The sequence below is a fragment of the Rhinolophus hipposideros genome (genome assembly GCF_964194185.1).
Source record: "Rhinolophus hipposideros genome assembly, chromosome: 19".
Classification (NCBI taxonomy): domain Eukaryota; kingdom Metazoa; phylum Chordata; class Mammalia; order Chiroptera; family Rhinolophidae; genus Rhinolophus; species Rhinolophus hipposideros.
The window spans coordinates 2,967,827-2,994,176 of record NC_138065.1 but is presented as its reverse complement, the minus strand read 5'-3'; the positions used below and the strand labels follow the sequence as shown (position 1 = coordinate 2,994,176).

At 49.1% G+C, this 26,350-nt stretch overlaps 3 protein-coding genes across 14 annotated transcripts; 2 read left to right on the top strand and 1 right to left on the bottom strand.

The window, feature by feature from the left end:
• Nucleotides 1-65: 65 nt before the first annotated feature.
• S100A13 (S100 calcium binding protein A13) lies at nt 66-9,854 on the bottom strand. 6 transcript variants are annotated; one of them, XM_081026846.1, is made up of 3 exons: nt 9,473-9,854; nt 8,379-8,561; nt 66-1,107 (listed from the first exon to the last, which is right to left on the bottom strand). In XM_081026846.1, exons 2-3 carry the CDS (start codon nt 8,529-8,531, stop codon nt 964-966), a joined length of 297 nt encoding a protein of 98 aa, XP_080882972.1. In that variant the 5' UTR covers nt 8,532-8,561; nt 9,473-9,854; the 3' UTR covers nt 66-963. The 6 variants fall into 6 exon arrangements, with proteins under 6 accessions (XP_080882972.1, XP_080882973.1, XP_080882974.1 ...); XM_081026847.1 differs by having other exon boundaries at nt 8,379-8,557; nt 9,473-9,581; XM_081026848.1 differs by lacking the exon at nt 9,473-9,854 and adding an exon at nt 8,942-9,391.
• A 1,217-nt stretch (nt 9,855-11,071) lies between these two features.
• S100A1 (S100 calcium binding protein A1) lies at nt 11,072-14,643 on the top strand. Its single transcript, XM_081025284.1, has 3 exons — nt 11,072-11,191; nt 13,160-13,312; nt 14,321-14,643. The coding sequence occupies exons 2-3, from the start codon at nt 13,172-13,174 to the stop codon at nt 14,462-14,464; spliced, it is 285 nt and encodes a 94-aa protein (XP_080881410.1). The 5' UTR covers nt 11,072-11,191; nt 13,160-13,171; the 3' UTR covers nt 14,465-14,643.
• A 940-nt stretch (nt 14,644-15,583) lies between these two features.
• On the top strand, nt 15,584-24,848 carry CHTOP (chromatin target of PRMT1). Of its 7 annotated transcripts, XM_081024956.1 has the most exons (7): nt 15,640-15,927; nt 16,824-16,905; nt 18,237-18,390; nt 19,010-19,093; nt 20,937-21,123; nt 21,932-22,069; nt 23,687-24,848. In XM_081024956.1, the coding sequence occupies exons 2-7, from the start codon at nt 16,841-16,843 to the stop codon at nt 23,890-23,892; spliced, it is 834 nt and encodes a 277-aa protein (XP_080881082.1). In that variant the 5' UTR covers nt 15,640-15,927; nt 16,824-16,840; the 3' UTR covers nt 23,893-24,848. The 7 variants fall into 7 exon arrangements, with proteins under 7 accessions (XP_080881084.1, XP_080881082.1, XP_080881083.1 ...); XM_081024958.1 differs by lacking the exon at nt 19,010-19,093 and having other exon boundaries at nt 15,584-15,927; nt 20,940-21,123; XM_081024957.1 differs by lacking the exon at nt 19,010-19,093.
• The last annotated feature ends 1,502 nt before the right edge of the window (nt 24,849-26,350 follow it).

The window sequence follows — 26,350 nt, the reverse complement described above, 5'->3', positions numbered from 1 at the left end:
TCTACCTTTCGTATATTCATTCATCAACCATTTCATTTGTCGAAGAAAGGACATCCAGCCTAAGAAAAAGTCTTACTAAGAGTTTATTTGAGCCAAACTGATGTCAATCACCAGGAAGCAAAAACCCAACAGATTAGGAAAATGCGCCCAAGATTAGCAGTTTTGCAATTTATTTCATACATTAGAATCAAAGGAGACTGAGGGGGTTGCGTGGAATCCATGGGTGGCAGATTAGGGAGACGGGAGAAAGCAAAGGGGGACCTCTGGCATTAGATAAAAAGTAAAAGGGAGAGACACACAGTTCTTCTACATTGTGGGCGCAGGACAGTTAGTAACATTTACAGCACGTGGAGATGGCAAGTAGGGCCACAAGATAACAAGGGCCTCTGGTCTGTGGTCTAGTGCCTGCAGTTTTGCCCTGGGGGTCTGGAAAAGGGGATGACTCTGAGATTTCAAAGGTATGTTATCTTAGATGCAAAAAGGCATTAGACAGGCTCACTTAAGGTAAAGACTGATCTTTGTCCAGGAAGCTACAGGCCTCAGACGGGACTACCTGCCATGACCCACTTTTAGGTAGGAGTTTTTACACTGAGACCGTCCTGTGTGGTTACTCTCTGTCTCTGTGTTTGTGGGGCCCGCCATGCAGGCCTCTCTGTCCTTGTCAGATTTAGTCTGTGGCCCTTTTTTCATCCACAATTTATTGAGCACCTACCTCATACAAGACCAAGGGCTGGATGCTGCAGAATATTTGAAGATGAACAACACTTGTGGTCCTCAAAGAGCTCGTAATTTTTGGACCCACCCTCAGGTCAGGGCAGAGCTTTCCCACCCGCTAGTCTCAAGAGAAGAAATCGAGGTGGGGTGGGAATAAGAAACATTCGTGTTTCAAGGATGAGGCTGTATTTGGGGAGAGTGGGGCCCTGCCCTGCCCTGCCCGGCCCGCCCCATCCTGGCCTGCTGGCTTTACTTCTTCCGGATCTCCAGGGCCTTCTCTTTCCTGATCTCCTTGGCCAGCTCCCCAATCAGTCTCCAGTACTCGTTGAACTTGAGCTCTGAGTCCTGATTCACATCCAAGCTCTTCATCTTTTCATCTAAGGAGCCCACATCCTGAGGAGACACCAAAGGGAAGGGTAGGGTTAGACACAAGGCTTCTTGAGACAGGGTGAGAGGGAAGAACTGCCAGTCGCTATTCCTTTCCCTCAGAGAACACGAGGACCTGTCCCACACCTTCAGGACGAGGCTGCAGCCCCAACACAGTGCGGCCGTGGTACCCAACTCCAAGGGACAACAGCACAGGGAGGAGGGGCACCCGATTCGTAGTGTTTGCCACCGTGTAAATACTCCCACCAAGGCGGATTATGAATCACAAACATGTCACTGAACGCAGAGCTGGAAGAGATGTACACGATGGGTCCCCACCTGCACTCAAGTACAGGTGGGCTCCAGCACGCCACTGCGCCAGCCCTGGGGTTTGCCCCACAACACTTGGAGGCATGGACCCACTCCCGCCACGCTCAGCGCCTTCTCAGGCCACCGTCCTCCTTCACAGAAAGCAGAAGTTCACAGCACTTGGCTATTCGTTTGCATAACCCTGATGTCTTCTCATTTTTCCGGCTGGATCACTAGCATGGTAGATCCAGGGAATGGCAAAGACACAAGGTATTTGGTTTTCTAGGGGTCCCTTGATGAAGTCTCTCACACAGGCCTGTGAAATCGAAGGATATTGTAAGCTGGACCGTCATGATCAAAGGATTTGTTGCCAGATAAACAAGCACAACCAAAAAGTTGACTGTTGAACAATACAGAAATGTCAAACCAGGGAAGGGAGCCTCAGGCACAGCTTGATGCCAAAATTTGAATCAACATTTGGATGAAGGCAGAGAAGACTTGCCAAGTCTGTAATTCATAGAAGAGCTAAAGAAGCACTTTTTTCAAGCCACAATCATGCTTAATTGTAGAATCCTGTAAGCATTGCCAGTGGAGAGGCAAAGATGCCCATTGTAGCATTGTATTGGGAGAGAGAAAACTTACAATTAGTCAAAAGAAAGAAATAAAAGGTACAAGTATTAGGAAAGAGGCACATTCATCTCGTATTAGCAAGTATATCCTTGTATACGTAGAAAAAAAAACAAAAAGAAGGACAATGGCTAACATTTCAACAAGTGTAAGAACTTAAGGACGCTGACTGGTCCAAGCATTAAGCTTGGGACACAGTACACGCTGGACTTCACTTAATGTTCAGAATCTGCTGGAATGGAAGGTTCCGTGAGCGCAGGGACGGTGTCCATCTTGGTCGCCACTATAATGCCACTGCTGGGGAGAAGGTCCAGCACATAGCAGGTGCTTGTTCAACACTGTCACCCAAAGCCTAGGACAGCATCAGGACAAGAAGAGTACGTGCTCAATAAATATTGATTGAATAAATGCAAGACCAGTTCAACAACAGAGGTATTGTTACCGGTCCATTTCACAGATGAGAAATTGAGGCTCTCAAAGATTAAATTACTAACTAGGGATGACAAGTTACAGTCTGCACTTGAACCTATATTGTCTGACTCAGAGCTTATGCTCTTAATCACTATTCTGTGTTTCTTCCCTCTCAAAAAAAAAAAAAAAACTAGTTTAAATGATAAAGTGTCTGGTTACAATATCAATTCACAAAAACCAATGCCTTTTAGGTATATGAGCACTAATCAATTAGAGACCATAAGAAGAAAGATCCCATTTAAAATAGTAAAAAAGAAAATAAAGCACTTGGGCATAAATGTAGAAATCTATTAAGCTTTTATGAAGAAAACTGAACTGAAGGATATATGCAATATTATGCTTTATAAGAAATATATATTTGGTCATTCAGACGACCAACATATAATTCTTATATAGAGACAAGAGGGTGCCCAAAAAATGTATATACATTTTAAGAAAGGAAAAATACTGTATTAAAATTGTAATACTCAATATATCCTGGTAACAAAAGATGAATACAAGTCATGGGTATATATTTTTTTGGCACCCCTGGTATATGTGGTCTTTTGGAATTTCCTAAGTGTTGAGAGTGATGATGAGGATGTCTTTTGTCATGCTAATGAGGCAAGCTCTCCATATTGGAAATTGGCTCTCAGACCACTTATTCAATACAAAAAAAAACCTTGAAGAAATAAGAAAACACACTTTGTTTTTTCAGAGACAGAGAAAGGCTCAAGAGTGTAAAGATGTCAATTTCCCCTAAAATAAATGTGCATGATCCCAATTAACAATCTACAGGATTCTTTTTAACATGATTAAATGTTACTAACATTCTTCGTGAAAAATTAACATGTGAAATCCACCAGTGAAATTCTGAAAAGTAAGAATAATGAGAAAGAAACAACCCTACAAGTATTAAAGAACATTATGGAACAATGGTAAATGAGGTTGTTACTAAATAAACAATAAACAGATGAATGAAACACGTAATAGACAAAAGCTAATTTCTTCATTCTACAAAGAGCTATAGTAAATCAATATAAAAAAGAAAAACTCTTTGATAAAAGAAATAAACAAGCAGTTCACAGAGAAAGCAATGTACATGTCCATCAAAAATATTTTTTAGGGCAGCCAGTTGGCTCAACTAGTTAGAGCGCAGTGCTCATAACACCAAAGTCGCTGGTTGGATTCCCACATGGGCCACTGTGAGCTGAACCCTCCACAACTAGATTGAAAACAACTTGATTTGGAGCTGATGGGTCCTGGAAAAACACACTGTTCCCCAATATTCCCCAATTAATATATATATATTAATATATATAATTATTATATATTATTATTATATAAGTATAATATATAATGTATAATTAATATATAATATATAATTAATATATAATATATTGTTATATTATTTTATTATATTTATAATATTATAATTTAATAATATAAATTTAATATAATAATATAATTTATATTATTATAAATATATTATATACAATTATTAATATATCGATAATTGTATAATTATTAATATATAATAATTAATATTATTCATATATAATTATATAAATTATATCATTATTAACATATATAATTTATATAATTAATATATTAATGCTCTATTTCACTAAGAATTAAAGAAATAGTATAACTCAGAAAAAGTATCATTTTCACATATTAGATTGGCAAGAATTAAAAGCTTGATAAGACCCAGTTTGGGCAAGGACATGGTAAAACTGACATTCATAAAATTAAAAACATACATGCCTTTTGAGGCAGTATTTCTACTCTCAGGCATTTACCCTATGTAGATAGCTTCCCTCAAGTTTGTAAAGATATATAAACAAGGGTGTTTGCAAAAGGGGGAAAATGGACATAAGAGAAAGCGCCATCAATAGAGGATAGGCTACATAAATGTGTGTTCACCTATCTTGGAATACAGTGCTTCATTTTTTTTTAATGGGAAAATATCCTATATGCCCTGTAAGGGGGAGCAGAGTCGGCCGTCTCAAAATGTGTCTTTTTAGGGATATTGATTATTTTAAGCTGGTTATTTTTAAGAAACAAAAGACTGAGGTAAAACCTTTGACTATGCCCCTACATGCCTAAAAGATTTTAGATGAAGGTCCTGCTCCAGGAAGGGAGCTGTCATCATAGATAACTATAGTTTAATATGAACTAGTGTGTGATAGACAGGGAGGAACTGAGCAAGGCCCATTGGGTAAAAGTCCTCTGTGTCCCATGGTTAGAGATGGCCCAGCAAACATTTATTTACCAAACATTTATTTTTCTAGCTCCATGTTAACTGCTTTCCTTCCCACTGAAGTCCCAAACTGCAACCCTCCCTGTCTCTTCAGCTCAAGATGGCACCTGAGCTTTAACTGCCCGGTTTGTCCTTGGGACCCATAATCGTATGGAAACCCCCGTATGTACATACGTAACTAAATCCGGTCATTTTTCTCCTGTTAATCTGTTTCATGTCAATGTGATTATTAGAACAACCAAAAGAACTAAGAGGGGGAAATGGGAAATTTTCCCCTCCCAACAACTGTTACATTTTTAAAAAGCTATTTATAGAACAGTAGGTAAAATGTATTTATTCATTCTCTCACTCAACAATTTATGCTTTTCTCAAAACTTTTTTACTCTCTCACTCACTCTTCAATATTTTATTGAGCACCTATTAGGAGTCAGACACTGCTCTAAGTAGAGATAAAAGAGTGATCAGACTCCTTTCCTCACAGGACTTACATTCTTGGTAACATATACGTATACAGTGGAGGTCAAGCTGTGATTGAAGTGTCCTGAAAGAAAATAAAGTAAGGTAAAGGAATAGAGCACAGGGAGGTGATATTTGTATTCAGTAGTGAAGGCCATGCGAAGGATTTGCCATTTGAGCAAAAAGATAAGTTAAATGAGGAATAAGCCTAGCAAATACCTAGGCTAGGGGCAGGGGTGAGCATTCTGGACCAGGAGAGGAAAAGTGGAGACAGTCAGTATAAATAACTCTTATGCTTTTGAGAAGTTTTGCTACAAAACGGAAGCAGAGATATAAGGCATAGCTGGAGGGAGTTACAGGGTCAAGGGAGTTTTTCTTTTTTTTTCTTTTCTTTATCTCTTTTTCTTCTTGTTTTTTTTTTTGTTTTGTTTTGTTTTTTTAATATGGGAGATATTACAGCGTATTTGGAAACGGATCAGAACAATCCAGCACAGAGGGAAATTTTGATGATGCAAGAGAGGGGGGAAGAAAGGAAAGGGTTAAAGTCTTTAAGTAGGTGAGAAGGGATGAGATCCAGGGCACCAGGGAAGGGTACGGCCTTGGGAGCAGACAGGGATGAAAGGCAGGGTATGTGTTGGTGGATTTGGGTGAAGGAGCACATGGAAGCCTCCTCATTGCTCTTATTTTCTTCTCAGTGAGAGGAAGACTGTGGAAAGAGGTACTAGAGTTTGAGGAGAAAGGAAAAGTTGTGAAATAATCATCTGAAAGAGCTGGTAAATGAATCCACCAGGGAAATGTAGAATTGGCAGGCATCGATGAGGGGTTTGTGGGTATAGATTTAAAGTGAGACAAATGAACACGGCGGTGCCTTTTTCTCCAGCCAGATTCAGCTCTAGAAGTGGAGGTACAGAACGGTGGATTCAACCAACAAGTTACTGGAGATGAAATGTTGGCTTTAAGCTGGGTTGGGATTGTGCCAAAAAACAAGGACAGAAAGAAACAGAATCAAGGGAGTTGTGGGAGTGGTGATAATGAATGATGAGCCTTAGAATCCAGGTAAGTAAGAGGTGAAATGAGAACACGAGACATACAGATAGAAGATGGAAAAAATAATAGGGAGTCAAGAAAATGCTGGAGTGGAGGAGATAGAAAGAGGTGAGGGAAGCAGAGTTGGCACCCCAAAATATGCCTTTTGGGATGGATATTGAGTACTCTAAGCTGGCTATTTTCAAGAAACGAGACTCAGGAAAAACCTTTGGCCTTCCCTCTACCTGCCTAGAAGAATTTAGATGGAGGACCTGCTCCAGGAAGGGAGCTGTCATCACAGATAACCATAGCTTAATATGAACTAGTGTGTGATAGGGAGGAACTGAGCAAGGCCCATTGGGTAAAAGTCCCCTCTGTGTCCCATGTGAAAGCTGGCCCAGCAGACATTCATTTGCTCTTCCATCTCCATGGGAAATGCCTTCCTGCCCTTTTAGGTTCCAAATCACACCCACCACCTTCTCCTTAGCTCCAGAATGGTATCTAAGCCTCAACCGCCCAAAGTGTCCTTGGGACCCATATTCTTATGGAACCCCTGTGTGTACATGCGTAATAAGTGTGGGTATTTTCTCCTGTCAATCCGTCTCATGTCAATTTGATTATTGTTCCAGCCTGAACTTAGAAAGGTAGGAGAAAAATTCGTTTTCACCTTTTCACTCCCCTACAGAGGAACAGAACTGGAATGACATGGAAGTCAGAGAAGAGGAGGTTAGAAATTGAGATCGTGGAAGAGGTGCGTTATTTTGGTAATCCCCAGATCGGAAGCATGAGCAGAGGAGGGGAATCCTGAGATGCAGGACGACAATCTTTGGAAGTGATGAATTCAAGAAATTGAAAGGCCCAGGTGTTGGCTAAGCTGTCTGTGTGGAATGCTGAGGATAATGACAGCAACAGTGATGAGAAGGAAAACAGTAAGCCCGGAACTGAAGAGCTATAAGGAAGGCAGGTGGTACCTGAGCTTCCAAGGAGCTGGGCATCTTAGGAAGAAGAAAAAAACTATGATCTGGAAGCAGCCATGAAAAGCAGAGGTCACTTCCTGCATTTCAACACGCAGAGGAAGATAAACCAGTCACTATATTTTACGATTATTATTAGTTTCAGGTGTACAAAACGATGTAATAGTTAGACATTTGCACCCCTTACAAAGTGATAACCCCCCAATCTAGTATCTGTCTGCCATTGTGTACAGCTGTTACAATTCCATTCACTATTCCCTATGCTGTACTCCATATCCCGTGACTATACATATATATATATGTTTAATTATAGTTGACATTCAATATTATTCAATATTATTCAAAACCAGTCACTATTTGACAAGGCTACTGGGAGTGCTGTACCTTCAGGAGAGAGCCTGGAGTTTCCTGTGAGGAGAGGATGGGAAAAGTCAGGAAAGCCTAAGGAGGTAGGGATTTTGCTGATGAAAGACTATGAGTTTCAGAGACTCACTTGATTTTTGTTTTTAAACCCATCTTCACACACTTTTATGAGCCTATGAATTTTCAGGAAGGATGTAAAAGAAACTGTTAGCCGCCTGGGATGATGCCCAACCCAAAGTGGATGAAATTTAAATCCCTACTCAGTCCCCTGAGGAGAGAAGGGGGGACCCAGCCAGGCGCATGGAGGGGATTCCCAGAGAGGGTGGGAAGTAACCACGGATCACTTACAGGTCTCTCCCACCCTGAGATCCTGACTCCATAAATTTGGCTGTGTTTTTATTTTTAACAAATCCCTTCCCACAGCGGGGCCTCAGTTTCCTTATATGTGAAATGAGGAATGTGGATATGTTTTCTCTCGGCCTCCGTCTAGCTCTGACGGTTTACAAACCTCCTGGAAGCCAGCTCTAGGTCCAGTCCTCTGTTAGGCAAATGAGATCAGAGAGGCACAGAGCAGACACAGGAACCCAACAGCACTATCTGATGGAGCACAAAGCCCAATAACACACTTCCCCTCACACAGACACTGTTACCGAGATGTACATACGCACACTTGGCAAGAACACCCAGAACCACTTACACATGCAGCCACCCACACCCTTCTCCACAACACACCTGTGGTCACATTATCGTGCCCAGCAATATCACGTCACGTACACAATGTCCCACAGCCACTGTCTCCTAAAATCTCGGGCCCAGAGGCCCCCACCTACCTTGAGCAGGTGAGGCAACTGTTGAGTGGCCAGTTCCTTAAACTCATTGATGCTGAGGCTGCCCTTACGGCCCTCCCGTCCTGCAAAGGTGAAGAAGGTGGTGACCACTGTCTCGATGGCCGTCTCCAGCTCAGTCAGTGGCTCTGCTGCCATTAGGGTGGAGCTGATGTCCTCACCGGCTGACTTGCGGGAGCGGAGAGGAGAGAAAGGGAGACTCAGGACAGGCCAGAGTGCCCCTGCCCTGGGTTGCTATCTCTGGCTTCTGCCTGGAGAAGGCTTCATGGAGAAGGAACAAGCGGACAGGGATGAAGCTTGGGGCAGGAAGTACCTCAGTGCAGATGGGGAAAGGAGTGTTCATTCCAGAAACCCCTTCCTTTCTGGGTCTCACAATTTAGGCGTCCTTTTGAAATGCCTATGTCTTAGGGACCCCTCTGTGATGGTCCCTCAGTCTGGAGACGCCTCTGTCCGGGAGGAGGCTTTCAATCTGAGGTCCGTTAGGAAGCCTCTCTGTCTCCTGGCCCCTCTGTAGGGTTCAGCAACAGGGCCCTTGCTTGGAATCTCACCCAGCTGCAAAGGGTCAGGAGGTTGTTTGTCTCCAAAGCTTGTTTGTGTGGGGACCTGGGTCTCCACCCGCCTGCTCCTCCCAGGAGAGCAGCCCAGGTCTGGCAAACGCCCAGCAGTGGTCAAAGCTGACTCTGTCGGACAGACCCAGCCTCCCGGTGGTCCTTCCCCGCCTCCCTCCCCGCAGGGCCGGTGCTGAGCCCAGGGTCCGGCAGACCTCCCGCCCCTGTCTCCCTGCGCCAGGGGTCCTGGTGGGGCTTTGCCGACAGCCGGCACCCGGCACCCAGGAAGGGCTTGGTCCCGGCACACACAGCCCCAGGGGACAGGCTGGAGGAAAGGGACATGGCAACTCATCCTCCGTTTTCTGCCTCCCCCCACCGCACCCCCACCTCACTCCCCCGGGGACTGCGGCCTGATCTCCCCAAGCTACTTCCTGAATCCCAGTCTGAGCTGGCTCCAGGGGCGGGACCTGGGAGTCCAGGGAGGAAAAGGGTTCCCCGGGTTCCCCCCAGAATTAGGGGGACACGACTCACCAGGGGAAGTCACAGAGATGGGTTGCAACACGCGATTGCCGCAGGGCTGAGGTTTATAAGCGCTGGGCAGGGAGGCCAGGGCCCCTCCCAAGCTCGGAGGTTTCAAGTTTCCTGGTTGATTGTGGAGAGAGGAGACGCCCAATCACGCCTGGCGCCCCCCTCCCGCCCAGCGCCCAGCGCCCAGCGACCCGCCTGGAACCCCAGCCCCTCAGCCCAGCCCACATGTGCCCCCACTTGGTCGGGAGGTGGGGGTGGGGATCTGCCTGGAGCTGCCGGGCCAGATTCAACTCAGCCAGGGTCTGAGGGTCCTATCCCTCCCAATATGGGGAGCCTCTGCCCCACCACACCCCAACATCTAATCAGGAGTGTGTATGATGGGGGCGGGGAGGGAGAGGGGGGTGCCCTGCGGGAGGTGACTGCAGATTGATTGAAAGAGCCAACTGCAGGAGCTCACTCAGGACTGAGAAGCCCGAGCTAAGAAACACCACATCGCTGAACGAGATCTTTCAAAGGACCTGAAGCCCAAGTCCCCTTCGGAGGATCCCACACCAAGACCCCACAACTAGGGGAATCAGACCGAGACCCCCGTTGACATAGAAATTTCCAAACCTGTAGAGCATTTTTATGAACCAAACTGATGATAATTGTCTGGAGGCAAAATCTCAACGGATTGAGAAAATGCTCCTGAGAATGGCACTTTTGCAGCTTATTTCATACATTAGAATCAAAGGAGGAGACTGAGAGGGTTACATGGAATCCATGGGCGGTAGATTGGGGGGGGGGGGAAGCAAACGGGGAACCTCTGGAATTGGATAAAAAGTAAAGGGGAGAGACACATAGTTCTTTCACATTGTGGGTGCAGGATAGTAACATTTACAGCACATGGAGATGGCATGTGTGTGGGGGGAAGGACAAGGTAACAGTGAAGGGTTCTGTGGTCTGTGTTCTCGTGGGAGGTTGTGCCCTGGGGGTCTGGAAAAGGAGATTACTCTGACATTTTAAAGGTATGTGATCTTAGATGCGAAAAGGAAATAGTCAGGCTCACTTAAGGTAAAGATTGACAGGAAAGCTACAGGCCTAGGATCAGACTACCTGCCATGACGAGCTTTTAGTTAGGAATTTTGATGTTCAGACCATCCTGTGTGGTTACTCCCGGTCTCTGAATGTGTACAGCCCTCCATGCAGCCTCCCCTGAGCTTGTCGGGTTCAGTCTGTGGCCCCTTTTTTATCTACATCCCCATCGAAGGGACGCTGGATTGAAATCCCTCAGTGGGGTCTCACACTGAAACTTCTGAGGGTGACTCCCCAAATCGAATTATTCACTGAGAGCTCACAGCGGCCTCCACCCCGCCCTGCCTAGCTGGCCACAACCGGGTACTGCGGGGGTAGGGGGTGTCTCAGTGCCCTTCCCAGGACCTTTCCCACCTCCTTTCCTCCAGGGCCTGCCTGTTGGGGCCCAGCAGTAGGGGGGAGGCAACCGAGGCTGGAGAAGAGGACACAGGGCAGCTTGTTCCAGCCCAGGAGACAGAGGGCGCCTCTGTCCACTCCTGGCCCCTTGCCCCACTGGGTGTCTATCTGTGAAGGGGTGGAGCCAGTGGGGAGGGGGGTCAGCGGGGGAAGGACGACTGAAGACAGGTCTCCACACACAGCTCTGAGAGCCACATTTGCAGCCTCGTCTGTCTGTCCAGAACCTGCTGCCACCTCAGGCCCAGGCTGACAGTGAGTATCCCACCCCATCCTGCCCTGGCCAGCCTGGGGGAAAAGGGACTTCAGCGGGGCTCCAAGAATCTGGGGACGATGGCATTGTGGTATACTGAGGATTGGAATGAGTTCGAGTGACAGCAGCGTGGGATTTGGGGGAGACAGGGTGTAGAAAGTGGTAAGGGGAGACAAGTGAAGGTTAAAGAGAGATCTAGAAACTCAGTGAATGAGGAAGCCAATGAGGAGCCCAGCCACAGATCAGGCTCTCCTGCCACGAAGCCCTCGAGTGCCCTCCCAAGCCTCCCTCAGTCTCCCAGGAGCTGGGGAGGGGTCCCAGCGCTTGGCTCACTTCCGGTGGGATAAGCTTGAGAGGACAAATGGAGCAGCTGCTCTGCCTCCCCCACCCAGCCTTGCCAAGAGCTCAGGGCCCAGGGACGTCTGGGGGTGGTAGAGCATGGGCCATGTGACATCAGGAAGAGGGGCACTCCGGTATGGTACCCACTCCCAACTCTCCCTTTCTCCTCCTCCTCTTTCTTGGCCCAGACCTCCAGACTCCTCTTTCCCCCCATTCTTTTCTCTTTGTTCTCCCACCTGCCCGCTCCCTGCCAAGGTCCTCTCAGGATTGCCCCCACATGAAATGCTTGGCGGCTGGAGAGCTCCAGGCAACCCCCAGGTGCCCGTCCTGGATGGGGCCGGTAACTGAGCCACCAGCGCCCCTCCCTCGCAGGCCCCTTATCCCCTCCATCAGCCCCGGCTTGGGTTCCATCTCCCCCATGTCTCTGTGACAACCACTTCTCATGTCCGGAGTTCAGGTGACACTCACAAGGGCCCCATTGAAGAGCTGGGATGTCATCTGATCAGGGCCCATTGTCCAGCCCCTCAGGCCTAGGAAAGGATGGGGACACCTGATCTAAGACACCTGAGCTGCCCCCTGAGGCCATGGTCGGGCTGAATGTCCCAAGACAGAGAGAAAGAGGCCCCCTGGCTTGGCAGTCCCCTCTACTCAACAGACCCCTCCATTTTTCTCCCCCTCTCTCCCAGCCCCTTGAACTCAGAGGACCTCATGCACTTGGCCCTTTATCTCCCCCAATACATACCAAGCCCGTTCTCCCTGCTGCCACTGTCCCCACTTCAACCAGGCTGGGCCTGGAGGGTGGGAGTAGCTAGCAGCAGCGACAAGACCTCACAGGTCTCCTCTCCCCTGCCCCAGAAGCTCTAGCTCCAGGGAAAAGTCTCAGACATTCCTGTCCCTTCCCACCACCACCCAATGGAAGGGCTAACTCTGCAGAAAAGCAAAAGGAACCAAGCTAGACACATACCCCCGGGAAGTGCCATGCTCAGGAGAGAACAGAGTTGAGGGACCAAAAGATGCCCCATCTGCTAATAGGAAACTCAGAGGCAATGAGACCTCCTTCCCCTGACCCTTGGGCCGCCCACTCAGGCTGCCACCCTCTCCATCAGGCTGACAGAGGGCACCAGACTGACTCTTTGCCAGGAGTGGGCAACAGAGTCAAGTCTGTAGACAGGAGCCCAGCCCACCACCTCCAACCGCAGAGCCTGGCTATGCTAGGCAGGCAAGGTTCAGGGTAAAAATAGAGCCAGAGGAAGCCTGGCTGGGTCCTGTGACCGCCCCTGCCTGCCTGCCACACCCTCGTCAGTATCTGTGCAGCCAGCCAAGAGACACTGCAGGGTCCATTGCAGGCCTCTAGAGCCAGCCCTGCTCCAGCTGTTCCACCTCCATGTCCCAAACTCTGACTCCTGCTGGCGGGGGTTTGGATGGAGGGACACACAGAACAGGGCTGGACTTAGATCTGTTTGGGTTCCCCTACATTTTAGGATCCCACTGAGAGGTACATTGTGATGGAGCTCCAATCTCATGGCTATTTGGGCTGTGGGACCAGGACCAGGCCTGAGGGCTCCCTTCACCCCAACCCCAGATATCCTGAGCAAGGTCCCCTGCTCACTTCCATGGTGGGGGGTGCATAGGTGAGCTTCGAGATGGGGTCTGAGCTGGAGACGGCGATGGAGACTCTCATCAACGTGTTCCACACCCACTCGGGCAAGGAAGGGGACAAGTATAAGCTGAGCAAGAAGGAGCTGAAAGAGCTGCTGCAGACGGAGCTCTCCGGCTTCCTGGATGTGAGTACAGGGTGGGGGTATCGGGTGGAGCGGGCAGGGGCTGGAGGGTAGAGGTGGCACCTCCCTGCCATTTCCCCACCTCACCCCAGCTCAGCCCAACCATCTCCTTCCTCTCCCACGCTTCTCTCCTGGGTTTTTCCAGGCTCCTCTACTCCTGGTTCCAGCCAAAATGCCTCAAGTTAGTGGTCATCTGTCAAGGACCAGGGCCTGTGTAGATAACATCCATAACAAGGCTCACAGTCTAGAAAGGGAAGATTGACACTTGAAAGTAAATTTTGGACACCAGGAAGCACACAGAGCCTTAACAGAGGTGCCAGGAAGGATTCTGGGAGAACATTAACCTGACTGAAGTGGGATGGCTTCTCCAAAGAGGCGACACTTGAGCCATAGGTTTCCAGTGGAAGATGATTAGGATGGAAGTAGACATTTTAGGTGGAGGCGTCTGAATGAATTTAAAAAGCATGGCAGAAAGAAGAGTGTGGAGCACGCTCAGTAGTTTCGACTGCAGGGAAGGATGCAGAAAAACAGGCTGAAGGAGAAGCCAGTAGCAAGTGCACCAGCTCTGAGGTTTTATTAGACCTGGGCTCAAGCTTGGGCGCTGCCACGCTCACTCTAGCTGTGTGACTTTGGACACATTATTTAACCACCAACTGTCTATTTGTTTCTTCTCTAGAACGGGAATAATGAAACCTACTTCATGCGATTTGTGTTAGAATTAAACGAGACAATGCATAAAGCGCCCTAGTGTAGTGCTTGTCCATTGTAGGCGCTCAACATACGATAAATTGATATTACTAACTCTGCCTCGTTGAGATGCTTACTGTATGGGCAACAGGGGGCTACGGTGTTTGTTAGTTTCGAGGAAGGCAGCAGAAGAGTGCCCTAATTAGATGCAGCACCCCCTCTTGCTCAGCTCTGCCGCCTGCTCCCCAGTCAATCACCGCCCCCCTCGGCTCTCACTCGGTGCCATCCATCTGTATACACTTCCCGGTCCATCTCCCCTCACAGGCCCAGAAGGATGCAGATGCGGTGGATAAGGTGATGAAGGAGCTGGATGAGAACGGAGACGGGGAGGTCGACTTCCAGGAGTACGTGGTGCTGGTGGCCGCCCTCACGGTGGCCTGTAACAACTTCTTCTGGGAGAACAGCTGAGCAGACAGCCCCAGTGGGCAGCGCCCTTCCCCTCGACCCTGCCACCCCTGCCCCCGTCCTCTGCTTGCCCCTCACCCCGCGCCCCGCTCCCCACAGTCCCACCCTTGCCTCCCCTCCAACAAGGGCGCCAGAGTGGTGGGCCAGGCCTACAACTCGTTCATTAAAGGCTCCTCTCCCGCCAGTCTGTTGTCCTTCCTTTGGGCTCCGGAAGGGGGGGTGAGCCGTCCCACTTTGCCTTATTCGGGGTTGGGTGTTATTTGGAGAGAGGTCAAAGGACCATGACATCTTCCTACTCGAGGAACATTCAAAGGCCCGGGAAGGTAAGGGTTCCAGATACCAGCTGGAAGTGGAGGAGACATTAGCTTCTCAGCTACATAAGCCAGAAAAAGAATTTCCCTTCAACCTGCAAAGAATGTTTCGAGGATCTGCCATGTGCTAGATATGGAGTAGGAACTGGGGACACGACGGTGAACAAAACAAACAGACCCGTGTCCTCAAGTCCAGTGAGGACGCCAGACCATTAAACACGCACACATACTGCTAGGAGGGGAAAGGAAAGAACCCTGATGGGCGTGCTCGGGTGCAGGAAGGGCTGAAGATGTATTCATTCATTCATTCATTCATTCATTCATTCATTCTTCAGACATTTTAGCCTTTTATTGTGCACGCAAGCATTAGACAAGTCCCATTAAAAAAAAAAAAGTCCCATGTGTCTTCATCAAAATCCACATGGATGGCAGATGGGGAGGGAGCACGTGGGAGGGGCAACAGGCACGCAAAGGTTGTCACCAAATAAAAATTTAACAAGTCCCAAGTGAAACATTTTGGACGGTCTGCCTTAGACTGGGGGTCGGGCAGGCGCGCGAGGAAATACGAGCACGCGTTGCATCCGCACCGAACGCGCTCGGAACGGCCCGAAAGGTTACCGGCAACCCCGTCTCGCACGTAAAGCGCCGCAGGACCCAACTGCGAGGCCGTTGGCCACGCCCCTCCGTGGGCGGAGCACTGCGGGCTCTCGGAAGGGGCGTGGTCAGAGCCCCGCCCTCTCCCTAGGGCTCCTCCCCGACCCCCGCGCAGGCGTAACACAAATGTTCCCGCCCACTAGCTGTGCGTGGGCCTGTCGCCTGACGTAATTGCGTCGACGCCATTTTAGCCGGTCCCACTCCGCACTGGGCGTGGCGGCCATTTTGTTTGGACTCGGAGCGGGAGTTGGCGGCAGCGGCGCGCGGGGGCATAGACGGAAGGCAGGGAAGGGCAGGCCGGGCGAGCAGGCGGACCCCCGACCAGACAGCCGGCCAACGAGAACGAACTAACCCGGCAACCTGCCGCTTACGCACCTAACCAACCGCCCACCAAGTCACCCCGAGCCCGTCCGCCGTCCACTCCGGGTCGGCCGGCCCCCGGCCCGCCTGCCGCAGCCGTGGTGGCAGCCCCGGGAGGAGCACTGGCGTCCTTTTCCTTCGGTACGTGTGTGCGGTGAGAGGAGGGCGAAGGTGTCGGGGAGCGGACGCGAGCCGGGGGCGGGGGGAGCAGCTGCGGCGCCGGCGTGCGGAGGCCCGGGCGGGGGCGGGGCCGCGGGCGGGGGCGGGGCCGCGGGCGGGGGCGGGGCCGCGCGGGGCCTCGTGGCGGGGCCGCGCGGAGAGAAAGGCCGCGGGCCGCGGGCGGCTGCCTGGCCGGGGCGTGGAGATGGTGGGGGCGGGGAAGCGAGGACCACGGGACGGGGGCCGCGGGGAAGCGGCGGCGGCGTCAGGGTTGAATTCTGTAGCGCTCTGGGAGCTGAGTCCCGGGTGCATGCCCGGTTGGGAACCTTCCCGCCCCCTCTTCCCGCTCCGCCGTCCCTGGCTAAGGCCCCTGCTTGACTTTGGAGTCGGAAGCCAATTGTGAGGTTAGGCAGGCCGGTATCATTCCTCTAGACCGATGCTTCCCGATCTTGGCTGCGCATGAGAAGCACGTAGGGAGCCTGCTTTTTTCCCCCCTTCCCGTTTCTGAGCCGCAGACCTGCGCCGCCGGAGATTGTGGTTAAATCGGGGTGGGCCCAGGATTCTACATGTTCCTAAAAGCTCCGTGCAGCCAAGGTTGAGAAGGACCACGCGGCACGAAAAGCCAAGCTCGTCCACCTCCTTTAGCTAGGTCTGCCATTTTGGAGGCTCTGGCTGATGGTTGCTGTCCTGGGGAGTCTTTGAGGGTGGTGGTTCGAGGTCGTTTACAAATGTAAGCACCTGGAGTGCGTTGGGCGTGTGCTCTCGAATAGCCGTTGATACAGGCCTTTTCCGTCCGCTGTTGCTTTGGGCCTTTGGCCCTGGCAGAAGTGAGGTCGTTGTTATTGTGATGTGCTCATTCTGCCTATTGTCCTTTGTAGATTACCGGGATTTGAAGATGGCTGCACCGTCAGCGCCGAAAGTTGTGCTAAAAAGCACCACCAAGATGTCTCTAAATGAGCGGTGAGGCAGCCAACAGCAACTTCAGCTCGTTCATAAGAAAACATTACTTAAATTGGCCCTGGGGTCCACTGCACAAAAGCCGGTTTTAAACTAAATACCAACAGAAGGCTACAGACCTCTGTTCTTAGTTGCATCTTATGTGGTACACAAAGCAAATTGGGCGGTTGTTTCAAAACCCCTTATCAGTAGATTTTTATGTTAAGCTGTCTGAAATATTTGTCTGGTGGGATGTATTTTAAAAAGACTCCTCACACCCTCCCTTTTCTTCACATTTTTTAACATTGACACAGGGATGGTGCAGCTCGGTAGCACGGTACCCAGGCTGCGGCCTGCAGCCAGCTTGCTGCCCCGTCCAAGGCCAGCAGTGTTGTGTCTGGCCTGTAAGAGGCAGGTAGCAAGCCGTGAATATGTCCAAAGGCCCTTGAACGCCATTCTTGGGCCTTGTAAGAGGCACTTGCTTTTGCTCCATTTCACCTTCTTTGCATTCTGCTTTTAGTTTGTTTTGTTTTGGATTCTTTTGCAGTTAAGTGTTTTCTCTTCCATGCCATTAAACTTACCCTTACAGGAATAACAGAAGAGTGTCTTCACAAGCTCTTAAACAATTGAACAAATCTAACTTTTCAGAAGTAAACACGTGAAATTAGAAAAAGTAATCATTCGAGACTAAGAAAATGAAGGTATTAAAAGGCAGCTTCTGTCTCTGAGAGCTTTGTTCGTTGAGTGCCTTTGACCAGTGATTCTTTAAGTTGATATTGGACCACAAAAAGATTTATTTAATGTTTATGTTTTCCTTTTCTGAAGCATATGTGCTTCGCCTTATCTCCTAGGGTATGATACACTAATTCTGCATGTTCACATGTTACTGAGTGAACAAACAGGAGAATGTGGTGTGCTCATGTAATTTATGAGTGCGTTATTCCCATGGGCTTCAAAGGTGCTCTAGGCCTGTATATTTGCCCTTAAAATGCACCCTCAGGTCTCCCAAGGTTTTGGCTTTCTTCGTTTGTCTTTGAAACTCCATCTTCTGTCTCATGTTGTCATCATATCTGCTTATTGCGTGTTTTTCATACCTTCCACCTCTCTCAGCCGTTACCTGAGCCCTTGTTATCACTTGATTGAATGTGCTGCACTAAGCTGCATTTCTCAGTTTCTGATTCTTGCAAGTTTGTGGAAGCAGAGGAGTCTTTAACCCACATCAGCCTTGATCTAAGTACCACTTTACTTAAAAGTTCGTGGGATCTGGAGCTCCTGGTCTAGCAAGCCATGAAAATGCCAGTAAATGTTTTGTAATAAAGCTTTTATTTAAACATCCATTTTGTTCGACCTTGAAGCTTTACTAATATGCTGAAGAACAAACAGCCGATGCCAGTGAATATTCGGGCTTCGATGCAGCAACAGCAGCAGCTAGCCAGTGCCAGAAACAGAAGACTGGCCCAGCAGATGGAGAATAGACCCTCTGTCCAGGCAGCATTAAAACTTAAGCAGGTGAGAGCATGGGTCCTACCGCTCCAGAAGCAGCTGGTGATCTCTGACAGGCAGTTCACTGAGCCTGTCAGGACCTCATGGATGGTTACAAGGTGGCTCAGGGCAAAAGCTGAAACTTCTCTGGGGGAGAGAAGTTCAGAGAACTCCCATTTCGCAGGTACCAATGAGTAACTTTTTGTTGTCTTTCTCTTTTAGGGGGTTTGCCATCAGTGTGGCCCGATTCTATGTTATCAATGAGTGTTAATCTCTTGTTTTCTGGTCCTTCGCCCATAAAGTAAATTTGCTGGCTCTTTCCACAAAGAAATTCTGGTTTCTGTTTTAAATGATCTTAAAAAAAAAAAAAATCCTTTATTCCCTGCTAAATGACTTACAAATTAGAGAAATAATGTTATTCTTTGTCCCCTAGTCCAGGGAGTCTGAATGAATGGCCTTATCAGTGGTTTGCAGTGCTAAAATAAGTAAGGTGACCCTCATCTCCATAGCACCTCGAGTTTTGTCAGTAAAGTAGAGCAAGAGCACTGAGTAATTAATTGAAGAGTTAGTGGGTTCTCTTTCAAATTTCCGGTAAGAGATAATCCTATTCAGACCTGAAATAAAACCTGCTCTTTATTATTCATAGACTTTATGTGCAAGTCCGGACAGTGGCTGTGGAAGGATATGTCCACGCTGTGGCTGGGCGTCTGGAGGGCGGTGCCATGCAACTGTAAGGACTTGACCTGGTGGCACTGCATGGCTGTGCATCAATGCAGCAGTTAAACATAACCCCCACCCCCGCCCTGAACCACTGGGCTCACTGGCCAAAAATAAACGTGGTCTTCCGCTTCAGCTCCCTTAAGCCTTGGAGTGACTGCATTCGTCCCTGAGTTAGGAAAGCAGTGAAAGGCACCGCTATTTTCCAAGACTAAACATGAGAAATTGCTGAAGATGTCTGAGAAACCATTCCAAAGGACCTTTCGTTTCTACAAGAAGCTTTAAATACGTGCTGTGCAGAAAGGAGCTTGCAGAGCAGCGCCATCCAGTGTGACCTGCTACGATGGCGGAAGGGTTCTATGGCTGTGCTCTAATATGTCAGCCACTGGCCACATGGGACTTGGGAGCACTCCAAACCTGGCCGGCGTAATGGAGCTTTTCTGTATTTTTAACTTGTCGTTTGAAGAGCCACGTGTGGCTAGTGGCTGGCCACTAGCAGATACAGCGTAGCTCTAGAGCGGAAACTGGATGGTATAGTGGGCGTCCTTAAGCTTCTTGTCAATGTTAGGGGCCAGTATTGGTGGCAAGTAAGGATTGGGAAGGGAGAACTTCTAAGCACTGTACATTGTCCCCTTAGAGCACCGATCTTGGGAGAATATAGTCAGGAGACTGCACGCAAGTGACACGTAGAATGAAGTCCTGACCTCGTAATTGTATGCTATCGGGAGGGATGGGACAGGCTTTTGATTGGTCACACCAACACGCTAGGTGTCCTGACGTTCAGAGCCTGCCCCCTGGTTGGAAGCAGTTTGTGATCCTGTGCTGCAAACTAATGGTAACTTAACCTGGGTGCCAAAGGGGTCCTTAGCAGTCCCCCACGGGGGGGTCTCACGGTGCACAGTGGGTTTTCACTCATTGACTGATGGCTTCAGGGGAAAAACAGGTTTGCTGAGACCTTGATTGTGGTCAAGGCTGTAGTCACCTTTTCCTTTGAAGGAATTTGATTCTTTGGGACGTGGTCTTTCTAGTTTCTCTTTGAGGGACAGATTATTGGAAACTGTCCTTGTCCTCAAGTGTGGCCCTGAGTTTTGTGATTATAGCTCACCTGTCTTAATTCTGTTGCAAGTTTGGCTGGCACTCTATGGAAATACATTTGAGTTATATGTTTATTTTGAATTAAAGGACATCATGCTGGCTGAATGGAGCCCTTTGCAAGGGTAGACATTATGGCTGTTTATGAAATGTAAGGAAAGGAGGTTTGACTTTCTTGTGTTTATTTACATCTTAAGGTAAAAAGTGGACCACCTGGAGATAGATACTCAGAGGAAAAATGGAACACACTGGCCTCTTTGAGAAATCAAATCTTGTTCTTAAGTCACAAGAATTCAGATGAACTTTTACTTTAAATTTTGCCCAGAGTGCTGAACTTCCTGTGGTGGTTGAGTGAGCCATTGAAGACAGTGGTAGTCCTTGGGCAGGCATGGATCGAGGCATGTCATTGTCAACCTGTGGTTCAAAACAACCGAGTCCAGGATGTGAAATACAGTGCTCTTACTAAAATCGAGTTCCCAGTAGTGGTGTGTGACTTCTGTAGCCAAACTAGTGAGGGAATTTATGGTGACGCCAATTTCATGGGACCGCACTCAAGCTTCTTAGAAGCTCTGGATCAGAATTCTGCTTTTATGCCATGTTCTGAGGCGAAGGCTCGCTTCCAGTTTAGGATCCTATGACACCTGCAACAAGTTTATCTGCCTCCACGCAGACATCTCACTTGCTTCTTTTTCTCTGCACTTTGAGATGCCAAATCCTGCTGGATTGCTTTTTTGATCTCAATCCCCCAACACCTTTTCTTCCAGAAGAGCTTAAAGCAACGCCTGGGTAAGAGTAACATCCAGGCACGGTTAGGCCGGCCCATAGGGGCCCTGGCCAGGGGAGCGATCGGAGGACGAGGCCTGCCCATAATCCAGAGAGGCTTGCCCAGAGGAGGACTCCGTGGGGGACGTGCCACGAGAACCCTACTTAGGGGCGGGATGTCGCTCCGAGGTCAGTGCTGTGTGCCTGGTCATTGTCAGGTGCCACCCCTTTCCTTTTCTCTCGGGCTGCTTATGGACATTTGTTTAACATCTTTAAGCCTGGACTTGTAAAATATATTGATAACTTTGGAAATCACATGTTTTAATACTGCTGCATGTCTTTTATCGACACCATTCCTTTTCTGATAATGTGCAATGGTGAAAGGCTATATGACCTGCGTAACAACAGGTAATTCATGTCATCTCCATTCCATGTGAAAACACCCTGCTGCTGCTTGAATCAAAGCACATTCAAGTTCTAGAAATGAGTCAAACCTAAGAAACTTGGCCTATTGGCCTGTATCTTAACCAGTCATCTCTTTTCCTGGTGCTAGTGAAATACTGTTACATCTGTTTAAAAAAAAAAAAAAAAGGACAAGTTGGCCCATAACACTTAGCTCTGTTATATTCAGGGCACTGTTACCCTGTATAGTTCTTGTCCCTGACAAGAATGTATCAAGAGCAGGAACCATATTATTTGTTTTAAGTCTACCATGATGTTAGGCACCTATCTGATTGTTCAATAGATACTTATTAAATGTATGCGTTTACTAATTACCTTAACTCCCAGCTTCTTCCAAAAAGATTTGGATCAGACTGACTGAATTGATTGAATAAAGAGCCAGCTTGATCTATTCATACCCGGTGTGCAGCTTGCCCCAGCCAACCTAAAAGTTACCTGAATTAACTCATTTAACCCTCACCGCCTGCCTTTGGTTAGAATCTACTTTGTCTCTCTTGGATTTACCTGCATATACATTGTATACCTCCTCTCCAAGGTCAAAACCTGCTCCGAGGTGGACGAGCCGTAGCTCCCCGAATGGGCTTAAGAAGAGGTGGTGTCCGAGGTCGTGGAGGTCCTGGGAGAGGGGGCCTAGGGCGTGGAGCTATGGGTCGTGGAGGAATCGGTGGTAGAGGTTAGTCAGCCACCAACTTCAGAGAAGAGCCTCCCCCTTATTTCTCTCCCTTCAAAACTCAGAGCCACCTTTCTGCACAGCTTCAAGTCACAGGCAGGCTTATTTGTTTGTCTTGTTTTGTTTTTTTTTGAAACTGGCTTAATTCCTAAATCCACTGCTGGTAGTGCAAAAGTCTGTCGTGGGTTTTCCAATAAGTAGTCAGGTACCTGTTACAGAGCCAGGTTTTACGCAGTCAGCTTCCAGGCTCTTGTGAATTGAAATTGTACTGTTCAAATGACAGTGGTCAGTTGGCATTTGACCACTCTGTCCCTCCCCCCACCACACACCCCCACCCCATAACTCAAAGCCCCACCTTGAGTCTAAGACTCGAGAAGGAGATGCACCCAGGTGAAGCCGTCAGGGGATGGTGAGACTTGGAGCTGGGTATTGACTTAGGAACCAAGTAAATGCCAGGTCAAGTTTGTGTCCATGGAGCCCCGAGGTGACTGATGAAGGCAGAAAGCAAGATGCTGCCGAGTCAGTTCACTGACTGACCTGCTGATAAACTTCCCTCTGAGCCTCAGTGGGATTTGTCTGGTGAACTCAGGACCCTCTGGAAGAGGTGAATAGTGTGGCCGCTGTTTGAACGCCACGTCTCCTGGGAAGTTTCTGGCTTAGCGCTTAGTGGGAAACGCCCAACAACACCTGTCCAAGACAAAGGAAACTTACTCTCTTAGCCCCTGTGTACATTGGCTTGGTCCTTTTAAAGTGTGTGGTGGGTCTTCCATAATTGATGACCTTGAAGTTGCCCAGGGATGACAACTGTTAGGAAAGGACATTAGATAACCGAGAGCTTGTTTTCTTCTCTCCCCTTCTGTGTTCCTTGCCTTACTGAGTGAAGTGGAAGCTAGTTTGGATTTCAGGATGAAATAGTATGTTTCCAAATTATCTTGACTTGGTTTCGGAGACATCACGTGGGGTGGGGGTGCTAAAGTCGCTTTTCAGAAAGCTGGGTATGTTTGCCTAAGTGAATTGAAACCTCCTCTCAGATCACCATGATTGTTACGCAGTAACGAGAATCAGGAATGGAAGTGGCTGGGATTACTGAATGTTTTTCCCCATCTGCCCGCATTGTCCCTGTGTCAGAGTAACTCCTGACGTGGGGGCAGCCCACGAGGTCATTAGGGTTGATAAGTTGGAGGGGAGGGGAGCTAATTTTCCAAAAGGATCTCCAGTAAAACTTCATTTGAAAACTCGCTTCGCGTCCCTGTTGCTCTGTGCCCTTCCTGTCTCCTCCCTATCTCGCTCAGTGGGGTCATCTGGGATATACTTTATGAATTTATCATGGGTCTCAGACTTCCGATAATTTGTTTTAAGAAAGATGGAGATTTTTTTTAAATGTCCGTTTCCCTTTGTTGATAGAATAGAATTGAAGTAGCACTTAGAGATGAGCATATAACGAGGGATTCATTCTGTGCTTTTCGTGTGTTGCTTGCTACCCCATGTTTCCTGTTTTTCCAGATTCCTCCTTTTTGCCCTGCCCTCAGCCTCTCTCAGCTAGGCCCCACTGCGCTGAGGGGCGTTTGCTAGCGCACCCATTAAACCTACTGGTAACTGTCTTTTTTTCCCTTGGGCCAGGTCGGGGTATGATAGGTCGGGGCCGAGGGGGCTTTGGAGGCCGAGGCCGTGGACGTGGACGAGGGAGAGGTGGCCTTGCCCGCCCTGTACTGACGAAGGAGCAGCTGGACAACCAGTTGGATGCGTACATGTCGAAAACGAAAGGACACCTGGACGCCGAGTTGGACGCGTACATGGCACAGACAGATCCTGAAGCCAATGACTGAAGCCTGTCCGCCCTCCTGTGAGAGACGCTTGTTCAATTACCAGGCTGTACATAACCTCCAGGGACCCCGACTGACGCTGGAAGGACCTGCCACAACAGGCTGGGGACTTGCTGCCACCAGTGTGTGCGTTTAGTGTGTTCCTTTTACATTTTGATACTATGTTGTATGAAACCCTTCCCCCCCACTTGGATTGTTGTTTGGGTTTTTGTTTGTTTGTTTTTCCCTTCACCAACACTTTTTTGAATCTGAGTATGTCAGCCTTGTGGCTAGGACGCCGTCTTCCCCCCTCTGCCTCCCCTCACCTGTCATTGTTCTGACATTCTAACATTTCCGGGAAAGTCCCAGAAAGAGCCCGTCAGGGTTCCTCCCTAATAGCCCAGGTCCGTGAGCTACACTTCTGTTCTACCTGCATCGCAGACCAGGCCTCTTGGAAGTGTGCAGGAAATGGAGTTCAGAAATGCCTCCCACCCTGTGCATACTGTAGTCAAGTAGGGACGTTGACCGATTACAGGGCCATGCAACAGGTCACGTGAAAGCAGCTGAGATTGGGCTGCCCTGGCTGCCATGCCCATTGACAGCAGTGACGCGTGCCGGCTTGGGGGTGCACTTTTCCTGCCCTAGGACAATACTGCTCGCTTGCCTCTTGTCTTTGCATGGTGTCCTAGGGGGTACTGTTGGGTTGAACGAGCTGCGCTGGGGGAAACGTCATTGGTTAAGGGATGGGGGTGGGAGAGGATGGCAGATACCTGCTGGGGCGGGGTCGGGAGAGACCCCTGCGAATCCTGTTACCCTTGAGGTTGATCTCAGACCAGTCTTGGGTTTCCCCACATGTTGGCTTTGTTTGACCCTATTTCTCTTGAAGGTTTAAGTTCAGCCATATTCTGTCAGCTGCTCCAGTTTCAGTGGAATCTTGTATTTCTGGTTTATTATAACAAGAAATCGTTCTCTCAAACCCAGCCAGGACTTTCTCCTTATTTCTTGGGCTCTTTGAAATGCTGTCACCATTATAACGATACCTTGATATACCCCTCGCAGGACTGGATCCTTTTCATGGGCTGTATGAAAATTCGGAGCGGGGAGGATAGTGCCTTTGAGTCAGACTTGCCGAAAAATGAACGCCAGTCATGTGCCAGCCTGTCGGGCCCATAGAAGCTCAGGGTGCTCGACCCTAGCAGTGCTTTCCCTTTTCCGCGCTGCTGTTAAAGGGAAAAGAAGCTTGCCGCCTCCAACCAAGCCAGTTGCCGTCGAGCCAGCTAGCTGCCTGAGCCTAAGCTGTGGGGAGGTCGTGTGTCGTGCAGGCTGGTGTGAACGTCCTGAACTTGAATCCTGCCTGGGAATGCAGGCTGCTGTGCTTACCGTGGGATTGTGCAGCAAGAGCTTTGCTTGGTCCCGTAGGAGGGAGAGCCTGAAAGGCCCTGTGGGGTTGAGGCCGGAACCACGCTGACCCGGCCTGTGTGTGTCGGTACTGTAATTACCTCCTCCTACAAGAACGGGCTGTGCGGGTGCAGGGGTGCAGCCCCAGCAGGTGTTTATAACCTTTCATTAGAAAGAATTTTGAAAGATATTGTGTGGGCAATGCCAGTTGTGAAGGTATCTTAAGCGGTCCCCAGGCTCCTGTGAGGGAGGCAGTGGGCAGGCTGCCCCACGCCCCCTGCATGGCTGCCGTACATCAGGCGTCCAGTGCCTCCAGAAAACCTTCGGGAAGAGACGGAGCTGAAGGGTGATTGCGTTCTTTAGCCGCTTACAGCGCACACCTGGGGTCTCCCTCCAGCCCTCTCCCCTCCCTCAAGGCACCTAATGAGTATGTCCCCCCAAATATAACTTACTTTTTACCTAGCCTTTTTGTATCTGGTGGCTTTGGGGCCAGCCCAGCTAGATCCTCTGTAAGAAAAGGAGTGACCCAACTGGTCTTGGGGGAAGGGGCCGCCCAGCCGTAGGTGTCCAGTCTGTCTTTGAAGATTGCCCTACACTTGGTAAGATTCCAGGAGGGGGTCTGGAAAAAATGGGGGCACTGTCTGGCACTGATGCCTTCCTCCTAGCACCACCTCTCCGTCCACTGGTGGAATTCTGTGGGGGGTTTATTTCAGGACACCCTCTACCCCCAAGGCTAAGGAAGAGAAGCTGGGGCCAGAATCCGGGGGTCCTTAGAGAAGGACTTCCCAAGATGCTGGGTGTGCGCTAGCTGTTCTCTGCTAGGGCAGCCTTCTCCAGCTCAGGGGCGCTCTGCCCGGATGCGTCCGGTCCCACCCCCTCCTCATGCCCACAGGTGGCTGTCCAAAAGGACTTGTCCCATGTCCTCTACACCTATGCCTTGCACTGACTGCACTGGCAATGCAGTGAGCTCAGACCAAGTTGGTGCTGCAGTTTCTAGAGTCTGAATCTACTATGAAAACGCTGAGGCACCTGCTGAGTAGGGGGCCTTGAGGCACCCGGCGGGTTGGGGGCTGGCTGGACCTAG

Coding starts and splice junctions, on each gene's coding strand:
- S100A13 (XM_081026849.1), bottom strand. CDS start 9,293: ATGAGTTGCCATGTCCCTTTCCTCCAGCCTGTCCCCTGGGGCTGTGTG. Junction 8,558..8,941: donor TCCTGACCCTTTGCAGCTGG/GTGAGATTCCAA, acceptor CCCGCAAGTCAG/CCGGTGAGGACATCAGCTCC. Junction 1,108..8,378: donor AGTTGCCTCACCTGCTCAAG/GTAGGTGGGGGC, acceptor GTGTCTCCTCAG/GATGTGGGCTCCTTAGATGA.
- S100A1 (XM_081025284.1), top strand. CDS start 13,172: ATGGGGTCTGAGCTGGAGACGGCGATGGAGACTCTCATCAACGTGTTC. Junction 13,313..14,320: donor AGCTCTCCGGCTTCCTGGAT/GTGAGTACAGGG, acceptor CTCCCCTCACAG/GCCCAGAAGGATGCAGATGC.
- CHTOP (XM_081024956.1), top strand. CDS start 16,841: ATGGCTGCACCGTCAGCGCCGAAAGTTGTGCTAAAAAGCACCACCAAG. Junction 19,094..20,936: donor GAGGGCGGTGCCATGCAACT/GTAAGGACTTGA, acceptor CTTTTCTTCCAG/AAGAGCTTAAAGCAACGCCT. Junction 21,124..21,931: donor GGGCGGGATGTCGCTCCGAG/GTCAGTGCTGTG, acceptor CTCCTCTCCAAG/GTCAAAACCTGCTCCGAGGT.